Consider the following 12,254-nt stretch of genomic DNA (forward strand, 5'->3'; position numbering starts at 1 on the left):
CCCTGTCTTTCTACCAAGGAACAGCTGGTGGTTTCGAACTGCAGACCTTGTGGATCACAGCCCAATGTGTAACCACTACAGCACCAAGCTCCAGGGAGATAACAGGGAGGGCCTCAAGAAACAGTAGCCATAACCACCATGTCAAGAACAATAATAATAACAGGCGATTCCTTCTCTTCCCTTTGGCTATCCAAGCTCCATTGTTCACCCTGAAATGTAAGTTTCTGGAAGACCAGCATGTGATGTGGGAATTTTCTATGGGTGATCTGACTATGGAGAGGATTCGAACTCAAATGTTTCTAGACTATAAGCACTGGTGCTAAGAAATGGGTCTTATTCATGGTCCTCATCCTTAGCACGCGCCACCCAGTGCACGTCTGCTGACAGAAGGTGCTAGGACACTACCGCCATGAAGGGCAACCACACAGAATCAGCACAACAGTCGCTTCGTGGACGAGTGAACTGGGTTTTAAAAGAAGCAAAACTACTGTTGTGCTCCTCCCCCCGCCTCCCCAAAATATTCATGGTCTTCTTTATATTTCTTGTCTATTTTTATTTTTAATTCAAGGAGATGAACTGGGACACCATGATATTCCCAAACGTGTTCACCCAAACTTGGGAAAAGTCCACTCAAGGTAAGCTACCCTCAGATTTCAAGGGCAGACCAGAGGTCTCCCGTGCAAGTGACAACTGAACATGTCCAGCTCGTCCAAGTCACCTCTCACCGCTCTGAAAATGTCCAGTGGGGGGTCATACAGAGTAACCACGCCCTAGAGACCCCTAGGACTGCTGCCCCACGCTCTTCCTAGAAATGACTTTCCCTTTGGGCTATTAATGGCAACACCTGAATAAGCTCTTTTTCGAAATTAAACAAAACACTAAACACTCTGCCACGGCGCTACTTCAAGACCCTCCCAATGGAGCGGGCACCACACATCCATCTTCCCAAGAAGTAACTCGTCAGGCTCTGAAGGAGCCCGGTGGAGAAATGGACCCCGAAATAAAACAGGTTCCAATTCCCAGCTCAGAGTCCTCTCAGCCAACCAGATTGATCTGGATACATCTGTGGGAAGTCCCCTAGCTGGTCCAGTGCTGTCCCCTTCAGCAGAGTGGACAGGAGAGGGAGGGAGGAAAAACAACAACCTGACGTGCAGAGCGTGTTCTTGCTCCTGCTTCGGAAGGAAAGTGTAAAGGGAGTCGAATTTATTTGAACTGTCTCATTGTTACAGGATTTCCTGAACAGACCAATTCCTGGGATTTTCATATGAGGTTATGAGGACATAAGTGGCTTGGACCCAACGACTAAAACATGGGTCCATTTGGCATTTCTTTTGGTGTTGGGATGCTCTGAAAAGAGGACCGTGATGCTTAAGGTTCTGGGACTGGAGAACATGTGGGAAACTTGACGTGAATGTTAAGCGCATAAAGAACCCTACTGGCTTGTGTTTTAGAAAGACAGTTCGCTATGAAGTGCAGGATTGTGAATTTAAATTTAAATTTTCATAAGACAATGATTTTTCCATCCGCTGATTGCTCAAATTCACAATCAAGATAAGATGCCAGGCAAACCCAAGTGGGGCTACACTCTGCAAAATAGTTGACCAGCGCCCCTTGCAACTGTCACACTGATTAAAGGCAAAACAGGCTGACTTCACAGATTGGAGGAGACTCTAGAAACACAACTAAAGGCGCCGTGGGATCCCAGATTGGATCCTGGGACAGAGACGGGGCATCCATCGGTCGGTAAAGGGAAATGATGAATTGAAGACTAATTAATAAATTTAGCTAAAAAAAACACAAAAAACTAAACTGACTCTGTTTTAAAATCAGCAAGGGGAGAGAGAGAGAGCGAGCAAAAGCAGAATCACAATTACTCTCCAGTCACTTCAGGGTAATGGCCTCACAACTTTAGACCCAATTGAGAGAGGAGCGTCAAGAACACCCTTCCCTCTCAGTAAACAGAGAAATTGATTTAAATTTGCACCTTTGATCCTTACATTGTAGAGCAATAAGCAACGTGGTATTCGAAATTAAACACCTACAGAGAGGGAGGAAGGGAAGCGAGCAGAGGGAAGGAAGCCTAGGGGAAACTGATTGTTTACATTACCTAAAAAAATCTTGGAATTCCTCCGTTTTGGCAGAGCTCCGCCGGACGCCCCTCTTACCTTCTGAAAAAGACAGAGGAGATGGTTAAAATGAGTCTGTGGGATAAGAAACATTAAGATGGGGCAGGGGGTGTGGGGAATGGGAAGGAAGTACTCGCAGATTCCCAGTTTCGAGAAAAGGCCAAGAAGAGATATTCAACCTATCTGGGAAAAACAGGAACTTGACCCTGATCATGAAGGTAGGTGAAGGGCAATGCTATTGTTCCACTTGATCATTTTACCAACAACACAGAAAGTACTTCTGGGGACTTCTAGGGAAAAGGGAAATGAGAAACCAGGGATTAAGGTAAAGCAGATGCTTAAATTTCCAATCCACATGGGCTCCCAAGAGGTCTGGCTTGAAGCTTTCATTCCAGGAAAGACGGTGAAGACTGGGGCGGCTGAGCCTCTTGTTCCCCTGCCTGCTGGTCCACTGGGCTCAGCAATTATTACCGAAAGACTGAATACCTGTCACTGAATACGCACAGAGACTCTGGTCAATTATCCTTCACTCTAATCTTCATAAATATTTTGGAGCAGATAACTACGTTTGCCCGCCTGAGCTTCATGAAATTTCTAGCTCGGGTGGGGTCCCTGTCAGCAGTCAGTGGCCATGACACGGTTACACTGATTATGTGTCATTCATTACCCTTCAGACACGCACACACACAAATTTTGCTCGCATATATAATGATCATAACTTCTGTTCCACAGAGGTCGAAAGCCAGATTTCTATATTTTAGGTATTTTCGGTTATTAGAACAACTTTTCGACACACTGTGGGGTGTGAGTCTGACAGTTTTATGTTTCCAAAGAGCCACACGCGATGGGCAGCACTGCGTCCTTGCTGTCCACCTTGCTGTTCTCTATGGTTTCTGCTCGCCGGTCTCCAGAGCCCTCTCTCACGTCAGTGCTGGACCTGCCAGGCTGACTCGTGCTACATTTTTAATAGCCTCTACCATAGGTGGAGAGTTGGCATCTGAGGAATGTGAACATTATAGAACACTTTAGCACAAAAGGAACCCTGGTGGTACCGTCAGGGTAAACACTGAACTGCTAACTGAAAGGTTGCTGGTTCAAACCCATCAACCGGCCCTCAGGAAAAGGTTGATGCTATCAGTTCCTCTAAAGATTTATACTTTGGAAAGGCTATAGATTACAGGGATCTGTACATGACCTCCTCCCTGGGGGACGGACAACAGAAAAGTGGGTGAAGGGAGACGTCAGACAGGGCAAGATATGACAAAATAATAATTTATATATATCAAGGGCTCATGAGGGAGGGGGGAGTGAGAAGGGAGGGGAAAAAATGAGGACCTGATGCTGGGGGCTTAAGTGGAGAGGAAATGTTTTGAGAATGATGAGGGCAATGAATGTACAAATGTGCTTTACACAATTGATGTATGTATGGATTGTGATAAGAGTCATATGAGCCCCTAATAAAATGATTTTAAAAATAAGAAGAAGGCTGCTGTGAGTTGGAAACTACTCCGCCACCGCAGTGGGTCTGGGTTTGCAGCATCAGTGCAAAAGGAGCCCTAGAGGTACAGTGTTCAAGCACTCAGTTGCTAAACAAAAGGTCAGCATTACAAACCCACCAGTCACTCCAGGGGAGGTGTGATGGTCTACTTCCACAGACATGACTGCCTGGGAAACCTCACAGGGCGGTTCGGCTCTGCTGTTCAGAGTGGCCACATAGCCATGAGGTGGAATCGACTGAATGACAATAGGGTTGTGTGTGTGTGAATGCTAAATGCACATTTCTCTTAAGCTCTCTCCTTCGTAGGCTTCTCCCTCCCATGAGTCTGCACCAAAAATGGCTGAAATAAAACCTATACCAAAGGCCAATTTAACAATCTGCACTTAATAACCCTGGAGATCACCTGAAATCTGTCTCTTTGTACCTTTTAGTATGAATTGGCTGAAGGTTTGCAGAGCTAATCGAGTTTCCATTTAACAAGTCACACACACGTTGTTTCATGTCATTGATCGCAATCTCTGTAATGTAGCAGCACTTTCCCCACTTCCTCCCTGTGTTTCCTTGATCCAGGCATCCTCCTTTCCTAACCCTTCTGAACTTTGCTCTTGGAGAAAAGTTGAGCTTTTGGTGGCCAATGGCTGATCATGCTCAGGCGTGTGCACCTCATTCATGTTCCTGTCCAGGTCTTCTATACCTGCCGGTTGCTTGCTTAATACTGAGCCCTGGGGGAGAGCTCATATCCAGATCTGAAGACTGTGTAAGGGGCGCAGTCCCCAGTGTTTCGCAAGTCTCTACAAAACCAGTTACGTCTGGTCTTTTTCATAACATTTGCATTTTGTGCCATATTTTCTCCCACTCCATTCGGGACTTTCTAATGTGGTGCTGGGTTAGTAGTGGTAGACAGGTACCATCGAATTCTTCTGGTCTCAGGGTCATGGAGTCTGAAGTTCATGTGACCCATTAGTCCCGCAGACTAACTAGTTGTAGGCAGCACTGGTTCTCTTCATTCTTCTTTGCTCCGGATAAGGAGAGACCAACAGTTACACGGGATTTTTGTAAAGTTTTATTGGCACTTCATCCACATGTCATGAAATTCAATAATTCAATCACATCAAGAGCTGTGTAATCCTTGCCACGATCAAGTTTATAACATGTTCTTCTTCCTTGGACTCACTGTTATTCATGTAATTATTCTTTTTAATTGTGGCAAATATATACCCAACACACCATTCTCCAATTCAGCAACTTCTACATGTATCATTTAGTGCAATTGAGTATACTCCTCGTGTTGTACAGGATTGCACTTTAGGGGCTGCTCATATGCTTTTCAATGGCGACTCACCAAAATGGGATGGGGGACATTGTATGTGTGGACTGTGGTATGCCAATTGACCTTTATGTCCCCCAAGACCATGGCCCTGAGTCCCCAGGTCCAGTGATTCATTCCCTCAAGGTGTTTAGTTATGTCCAAGAAGGGGGGCATGACTTTTTCCCCTATATGATTTACTATACTCACGGTTACATTTGCAGCACATGTAATTACATATGTAGAAGTATCTTCTGTCAAATATGCATGCTAGGGGGTATGGCCCCATTCTCTTTCCCACATCTGTTCAGCTTGCCGATATTGTTAGTGCTGCTGTTATCACAGGATGGTGTGTGGCGTCTCCTTAAAAAGTTGGAAATGCCGTCTGATCCAGCCATCTCACTCACTGCCATGAAGTACTAAATACTCAAGTATACTCCGAGTTTCTCAGCACATTTTTATGCAGTTTTTGTGGTAACATTAGGTGCCTTGGCTGATATTCAGGTCAGCTTATAATCGAGTATATTCAGTATTTACCTCTGTTGCCCGTAACTCCTCCCAGTGTCTTCTGTAGTGTTGCTCATGTTGTACTTGCCTCTCCCTAATTGTGTATTTCCTTTCCTTTCACTCAAGCTACTAAATGTGTAGTATCTAGTTAATGCTGTCCATTCCCTCCCCCTTCAGGGCCTGGTAACCATCAAGTCATATTTCCTTCTGTATATAAACTTTTTCTTTGCTTTTTATAACAAGTGGCCTCTTACGTTATTTGTTCTTCTATTGTAGATAAATTTCACTCGGCACAATATCCTCCAGGTCTATCTACATCATGAAGTGCTTTGCAGATTCATCGTTATACTTTAATTCTATGTAGCATCCCACTGTGTGTGTGTACCACAGCTGGTCGTACGTTCATCCACCAGTGGGCAATTAAATTGTTTCTATCTTTTTATAATTGTGAATAGTGCTGCATTGAAGACGGGTGTGCATTAATCTATTTGCATCCTGGCTCTTAAAGAATATATACCTATTAGTGAGATTACAAGAGGTTCTGGCAGGGCAATGGGTTGGCATACTGGGCTGCGTGCAAACCACAAGGTCAGATACAGTGAACCCTCGTTTATCGCGGTTAATCGGTTCTAGACCCTACCGTGATAAATGAAATTCCGCAAAGTAGGATTCCTTATATCCAAAAGTTTTACCTTTTCCTGGATAGTGAGCATCTTCCTCTGGCGCTTATTTTTATTGTCAGAAGGCTTAGAAGAAGCAGCTCGTTTAGGAGCCATCATAGGGCTTAGATAAAATTTCTTAAAAATCGCAAACAACTACAGTACACTGTACAAAAGCAAAAATGCATCTGATACGTAGCTCTGATACGTAGCGATGCAGACAGAAGCGTGTACAGTATGAGCCAATCAGTGGCAGTAATGACAGAGCATGCGCTGTTACGCAAAAACCGCGAAAGAGTGAAGCCGCGGAAGTTGAAGCGCAAAGTGGCGAGGGTTCACTGTATTTGAACCCAGCAGCCGTTCCACAGGCGACAGATGAGGTTTTCCTACAGAGGCAGCTCCACGCTGCACTGCAGGTTGCAAGGAGCCAGAATCTACCCAATGGCAGTGACTGGGACGGCTGGATCACAGTGAGTTCACAAGTTTTTAGGGAAACACCAAATTCTTTTCAAAAGTGGTTGTACCATTGTACAAGCCCACTCAAAATCCCTTTAAGAACGTTTATGGTGTTCGTTTAATTGTTCCAATCTCACTGCCTCTTCCACAACTGCAAGAAAGTAAAGAGAGAAAGAAAGAATGGCTACTTGATGCCTGGCTCTAAAATCAGCTTCTCTCTGGTGGTGGCATCCCACCGTACACTTGGGCCAACTCCCCTTATTCTCGGGGTGGCCAACTCCCCTAGATCTCGCTTCCAAGGACCATCAGCTCTGCTCCCACATCACCTGAACCCTAGAAATCAACAGTTTGCTACAGTGGACTTCCTCGGTCACCAGACTAGACTGTGGGCACGGCTGGGCCCTGTGCCAAAGCTTAGTGCAGAATGGCCAAGGACACCTCCCATCTCTCAAGGAGCTCACCAACAGAGGGGGAAATAGACGTGTGAACAGCCAGCACAGTATCTTTTGTCGAGTTGTCAAAGAGGGTCAAAAAAGGCACGATCATGTCATAAGGAGGAAATGATCTCTGCCCTTGCACAAGAGGAAAGCAAGCTTGCCTATTAAAAGGAGTAACAGTCCTGGCATATTGCAGGTACCAGTAAACATGTGTTGAAGGGATGAGCCTGTGGCCTGTTGGCTGACTGGATATCCCTGACCACCAGGGGCATGCAAAAAGAGATGAAATACAAAATGTAGAAATATGTATCAGTTCAACAAACAAGAGAAGATTGGGGGAGGAAGCAGGGCATCCCAGACAGAGAAAACAGCATGTGCAAAGGCACAAGATCATGGTGGGTTCCAGGAAAGAAAACTGGTTTTCTGTAACTGAAGCATTAAGCTGATAGCGTAAAAGTAACAGAGTTTGAACTTCACCCTGACACAAAAGGATGACAGAGATGTTCGTGTCAGTGTGCCCCACGGATAGACACATCAGGAAAGATCACCCTGGGTGCAGACTGGGATCAGAGGTGGTAAGTTGAAATGAAGGGGGATTAGTCACAAAGCTACAGCACTAGTTTTTCAGGCGATAGTGAGCACTCAGACAAGAACAATATCAATGGAGAAGACAGGATGAATTTCTGAGCCATTTGGAACTCCAAGGGGATGGGACTTGGTCAGCAAGCAGGCGTGGAAGTAAAGGGAAGTCTAAAAGATGGATCGGCCTCTAGAATCTAACATGAAAACAGTTTTGAGAAAAAGGGAAATTAGTTCATTCTGGGCACTTTTAGCTGGAAGTACTTAAGAGACGTTCTCATTGGATGGCCAGATCTTAGTGCTGGAGAGAGATGGATTTGGAGGTAATGCGCTTAGATACAGAGGTGTAAACAAATATGGATGAGAAAAAGCAGCTTTGGAAGAAAGAAGTGATAATGGTCAATTATCACGCATACTAGGAAAGGCCAATCTTTAGCAGACTATATGGAGAAATGGGGGTTAGTGAAGGAAATTGAGAAGGAGCAGTGTGAAGGCTAAGAGAAAAGTCAAGAAAGACTGGGGGGGCCCCTTTTAATATGACGGAACTACTGAATTGTATGGTGTGGTAATTATAGCTCAATAAAGTTAATTTTTAAGACGAAGAAAGAATGGTGCCGAAGTGACGAAGGGAGGGAAGGTTCCGAAAGGAAAGCTACTTTAAATACCCAGAAAGTCAAGTAAACTCCGGGCTAAGCCATAGCCACAATGCGTATCCCCTGACATCCTTGACAGCTTAGCGGCTTAGCAGGCAGATGCATCAGCCTGTGACGCTGAACCACAGAGGAAAGCATAGTAGAAACAATGAGAATACAAACTGTTATCCCGAAGCTTTAATTAACGGGCATGATGCAAATTCTAGGGCAGGGTTGAGGCGTGTTCTTTCTTAAGGCGGGCGAGAAAAAGCCAGAGGAGGGAATAGCTTTAGCAACATAAGACGGGACCGATTTAATGAAAAAGAAAGACCGACTTCCAAAACTCAGCCAGTAACACAACCATCCAATCTACAATGACCATGGGGACGGGCGCCCTTATTTCTGCCGCGCAGGAAGTCACCATCAGGTGAGAGCTGATGAGCAGCAGTTAACAAACAGCAGCAGTTCATGAAGGTGCCAGTTTCCCACGAGAGGAGAAAGAAACAGGACGACGAGGAGACGGCGCCCAGCTTTCTGGTGAGGTGGGAGGGGTAAATGAGGACCTAGACACAGATGGACATCCAGGAGGCAAGAAAGAAGTGCAGTGAATTCCTGTTCCGGGCTCCCATTTTCTCTGTGAAATACAAGTCAAAATAGATACACTGGCCTCCGACATTTGCAGTCATCATTCGGGGCCGTGGGAAAAGCACAAGAAGGTGCAGAAGGCAAACGGCCTGGAAGATGGCATGGCCCCAAACCATAAGGTATATCATCAGGGTTTCGAGTCGTGCATGTAGGGAAGCAGAGACGATGTCGCTGGGCAGACTGGTTGGTGTTCTGCAGGATAATCACAAAGGCAAGACAAGAGGATCTGGTTAACTGAAGGCCTTGTTGAAAAAGTGTTTCCTGATAGGGTGTACATGGCACACTGGGCATGACAAAGGCTAGAGGCTTGGATGAGGTAGAAGAACAGGCAGAAATAGGAATCAAGACGTGAAAGAGCCAAAACAAGAGAGCCTTGTGGTCAGAGAGTGAAAGGGTTAGCTTAAAGTTGAAGAGGCAGAGCTGAAAGTACAAGTTAACTACCATGATACAGTTTTGCCTCTAGTGTTGGGACCCCGAGAAAAGTACTTCAGTCCTGAGTCCCACCTTCCTAAAATGTCGCTAATTTAAGACATAAGACAAACTGAACTTTGTAAGAATTCAACTTACTGCCATCAAGTTGATTCTGACTCATAGTGACACTATCTAGGCTTTCTGAGGCTGTAAATCTTTTTCCTTTTCCCCAATCATTTTATTGGCGCATAATTCACAGATCATACAATTCAATTTCAACCAAGAACATCACTACTGGAGAGCCATTTTGCAACATATTATCCCTGTTGTGTATGGACTATCTATTTGAGGACTAAATGAAGTACTCGGGTACCCATTGCCGTGAAATGAAATTACTTGTTTTGGTTCTTCTACCTTTGTAACTCTTACCAAATGACAAGGTACTCAACCCACTGCCATCGAGCCGATGCCAACTCATCGCAACCGTACAGGACAAGGTAGAACTGCCCGTGTGGATTTCTGAGACTGACTCTTCATGGGACTAGAAAGCCCAATCTTTCGTCCATGGAGTGGCTAGTGTTTTCAAACTGCTGACATTCTGGTTCACCAGCGGCTAAAAATCTTTATATAAGCAAATAGCCTCATCTATGTCCCATGAAGTGGCTGGGGGGTTTGAGCCACCAACCTTGCAGCTAGTAGTGCAATGCTTACCTGACAGCACCACCAGGATTCTTTGTATCACCTACAGAAGTAGTGAAGGCAGACCACATATCAGGCCAACGTTAAAATATTTACTAGCTATTCATTATGTTTATGGCTTGTCTGGCTCCCCCATGCTTCTTTCACCTTGTCTCCATCTCCTTTAGAGATCTCCACTTTATTAGGAACATAAATGACGAATATATATTAGGCAGGCTCAGGGAAGTAGGGAGATTATATGAAGCTCAAATCAGCCCTGTCTGTCTCAAAGATCCCAGATACTCTCCTAAAATATTAGTATGAAAATTACAGTTGAACGGTGTTGCTCAACATAAAAATCAAAATATGAAAATTAATAGTATCCCCCAACTCCATTAATAGCCAATTAAAGCTATGTGAAAATTAATATGTAAAATATATCAGTAATAATAGTAACAACAATTTTAAGATTCTTTGAGGGGAGAAATTCTAATGGCATACGTGTACCTCTATAGAAAATTATAAAATATCAAAAAAAAAAGAAAATTATAAAATATCAAGAGCCAATAAAAATACCTGGATAATTAGATTACGTATGTTGTTATTGTTAAGCGCCATCAAGTCTATTCTGAATCATAGTGACCCGATAGTTTGGGGATCCTATATTTTGGGACAAGTAGAACTGCTCCCCGGAATAGCCTCGGCTACAATCTGTGTAGAAATAAATTGCTGAGTCTATTCTCCTGCAAAACCAAGGGAAAGGCTGTGTCAATCTTTCAGTTGGCCACTGAACGCTTACTGGGTGCACCACCAGGTTCATCTAAGAAACCTACTGTGTGCCACACACTGTTAGGTGCTAAGGACATACTGTCATTTTTGTTGCTGTTTTTGTTGTTGTTATTGTTGTTGTTAAGTGCTGTCAAGTGGGTCCCGATTCATTGTGACTATTAGCACAAAAGGGCAAAACACTGCCCCGTCCCGCTCCATCCTCATAAATACTGTTAATGCGTAAGCCCATTGTTGAAACTACTGTATCAATCTGTCTTCTCACCAAGGGTCTTCCTCTTTTTCTCTGTCCTTCCACTTTAACAAGCATGTCCCTCTCCGGGGACTGGTCTTTCTCAGCAGCATGTCCAAAGTACATGACACAAAGTCTCACCATCCTTGTTGCCACTCTTCCAAGGCAGATTCGGTTTTCTGGCAGTCCATGAGACTTTCGATATTCTTTGCCAGCACCAAAATTCAAATACATCAGTCTTCCTCATTCAATGTCCAACTTTCACGTGGATATGACGCCATTGAGAATGCCTTACCTTGGGTCAGGGACACCTCAGTCCTCAAAGGGATATGCTTGCCTTCAACACTTTAATAAAGAGGTCTCGTGCAGCAGATTTACCCAAATGCAAGACTTTAATTTCTCAAATGCTATTTTTCAATGGGCATCAATTGTAGATCCAACAAGATGAAATCCCTAAGAACTTCAATCTTTTCTCCATTTATCATGTTACATAGTGGTCCAGGTGTGAGGATTTGGGTCTTGTTTACATTGAATTGTAATCCATCCTGAAAGCTGCAATCCTTGATCCTTATCAGCATATGCTTCGATCCTCCTCACTTTCGGCAAGTAAGGTTATGTCATTTGCATATCACAGGTTGTTAATAAGCTTTCTTCCAAGTGTGATGCTCCATCCTTCTTCATAGAAGGAGCCCTGGTGGAATAGTGGTTACGAGTTGAGCTGCTAACAGCAAAGTCAGCAGTTAGAAACCACCAGCCACTCCTTGGGAGAAACATGGGGCTTTCTACTGCTGTACAGAGTTAGTCTTGGAAACTCACGGAGGCAGGTCTACCCTGTCTTATAGCATCGCTGTGAGTCGGCATCAACTTGATGGCAGTGAGTTTGGGTTTAGGCTTGGTTCCTCTTCATGTAGTCCAAGTCCTTGGACTATTTGCTCAGGATACAGATTGAATAATTATCATGAAAGGATACAACCAATCATACACCTTCCCTGATTTTAAGCCAAGTAGTATTCCCTGTTCCGTTCAAATGACTACCTCTTGATCTATGTACAGGTTCCACGTGAGCTCAATGAAGTGCTCTGAAATTCCCATTCTGCTCAATGCTATCCATAGTTTGTTATGACCCACACACTTGAATGCCTTGGCATAGTCAATAAAACACAAGTATCGGATATACTCAGGTATAAGCTGAGTTTTCAACACATTTTTAATGCAGTTTTTGTGGTAAAATTAGGTGCCTTACTGAACCACCACCCCCCCCACCCTGCTGAGGGGTTTGGGGAAGGAGACGAGCTAATCAGG

The 12,254-nt window shown here is 44.3% G+C and overlaps 1 protein-coding gene across 2 annotated transcripts in view; it reads right to left on the minus strand.

Annotated features, from left to right (window-relative positions):
• The window catches only part of USP13 (ubiquitin specific peptidase 13), a 130,974-nt gene that overhangs the window by 90,173 nt on the left and 28,547 nt on the right, over positions 1-12,254 (minus strand). For both annotated transcript variants that reach the window (XM_045295104.1, XM_004708606.2), the window contains exon 3: positions 2,108-2,168. In XM_045295104.1, the coding sequence (XP_045151039.1) occupies positions 2,108-2,168 (61 nt within the window). The remainder of the gene's footprint in view (positions 1-2,107; positions 2,169-12,254) is intronic.

The sequence above is a fragment of the Echinops telfairi genome, unplaced genomic scaffold, assembly GCF_000313985.2.
Source record: "Echinops telfairi isolate 266 unplaced genomic scaffold, ASM31398v2 ScPeMD7_4225;HRSCAF=4972, whole genome shotgun sequence".
NCBI classification, from domain to species: Eukaryota; Metazoa; Chordata; class Mammalia; order Afrosoricida; family Tenrecidae; genus Echinops; species Echinops telfairi.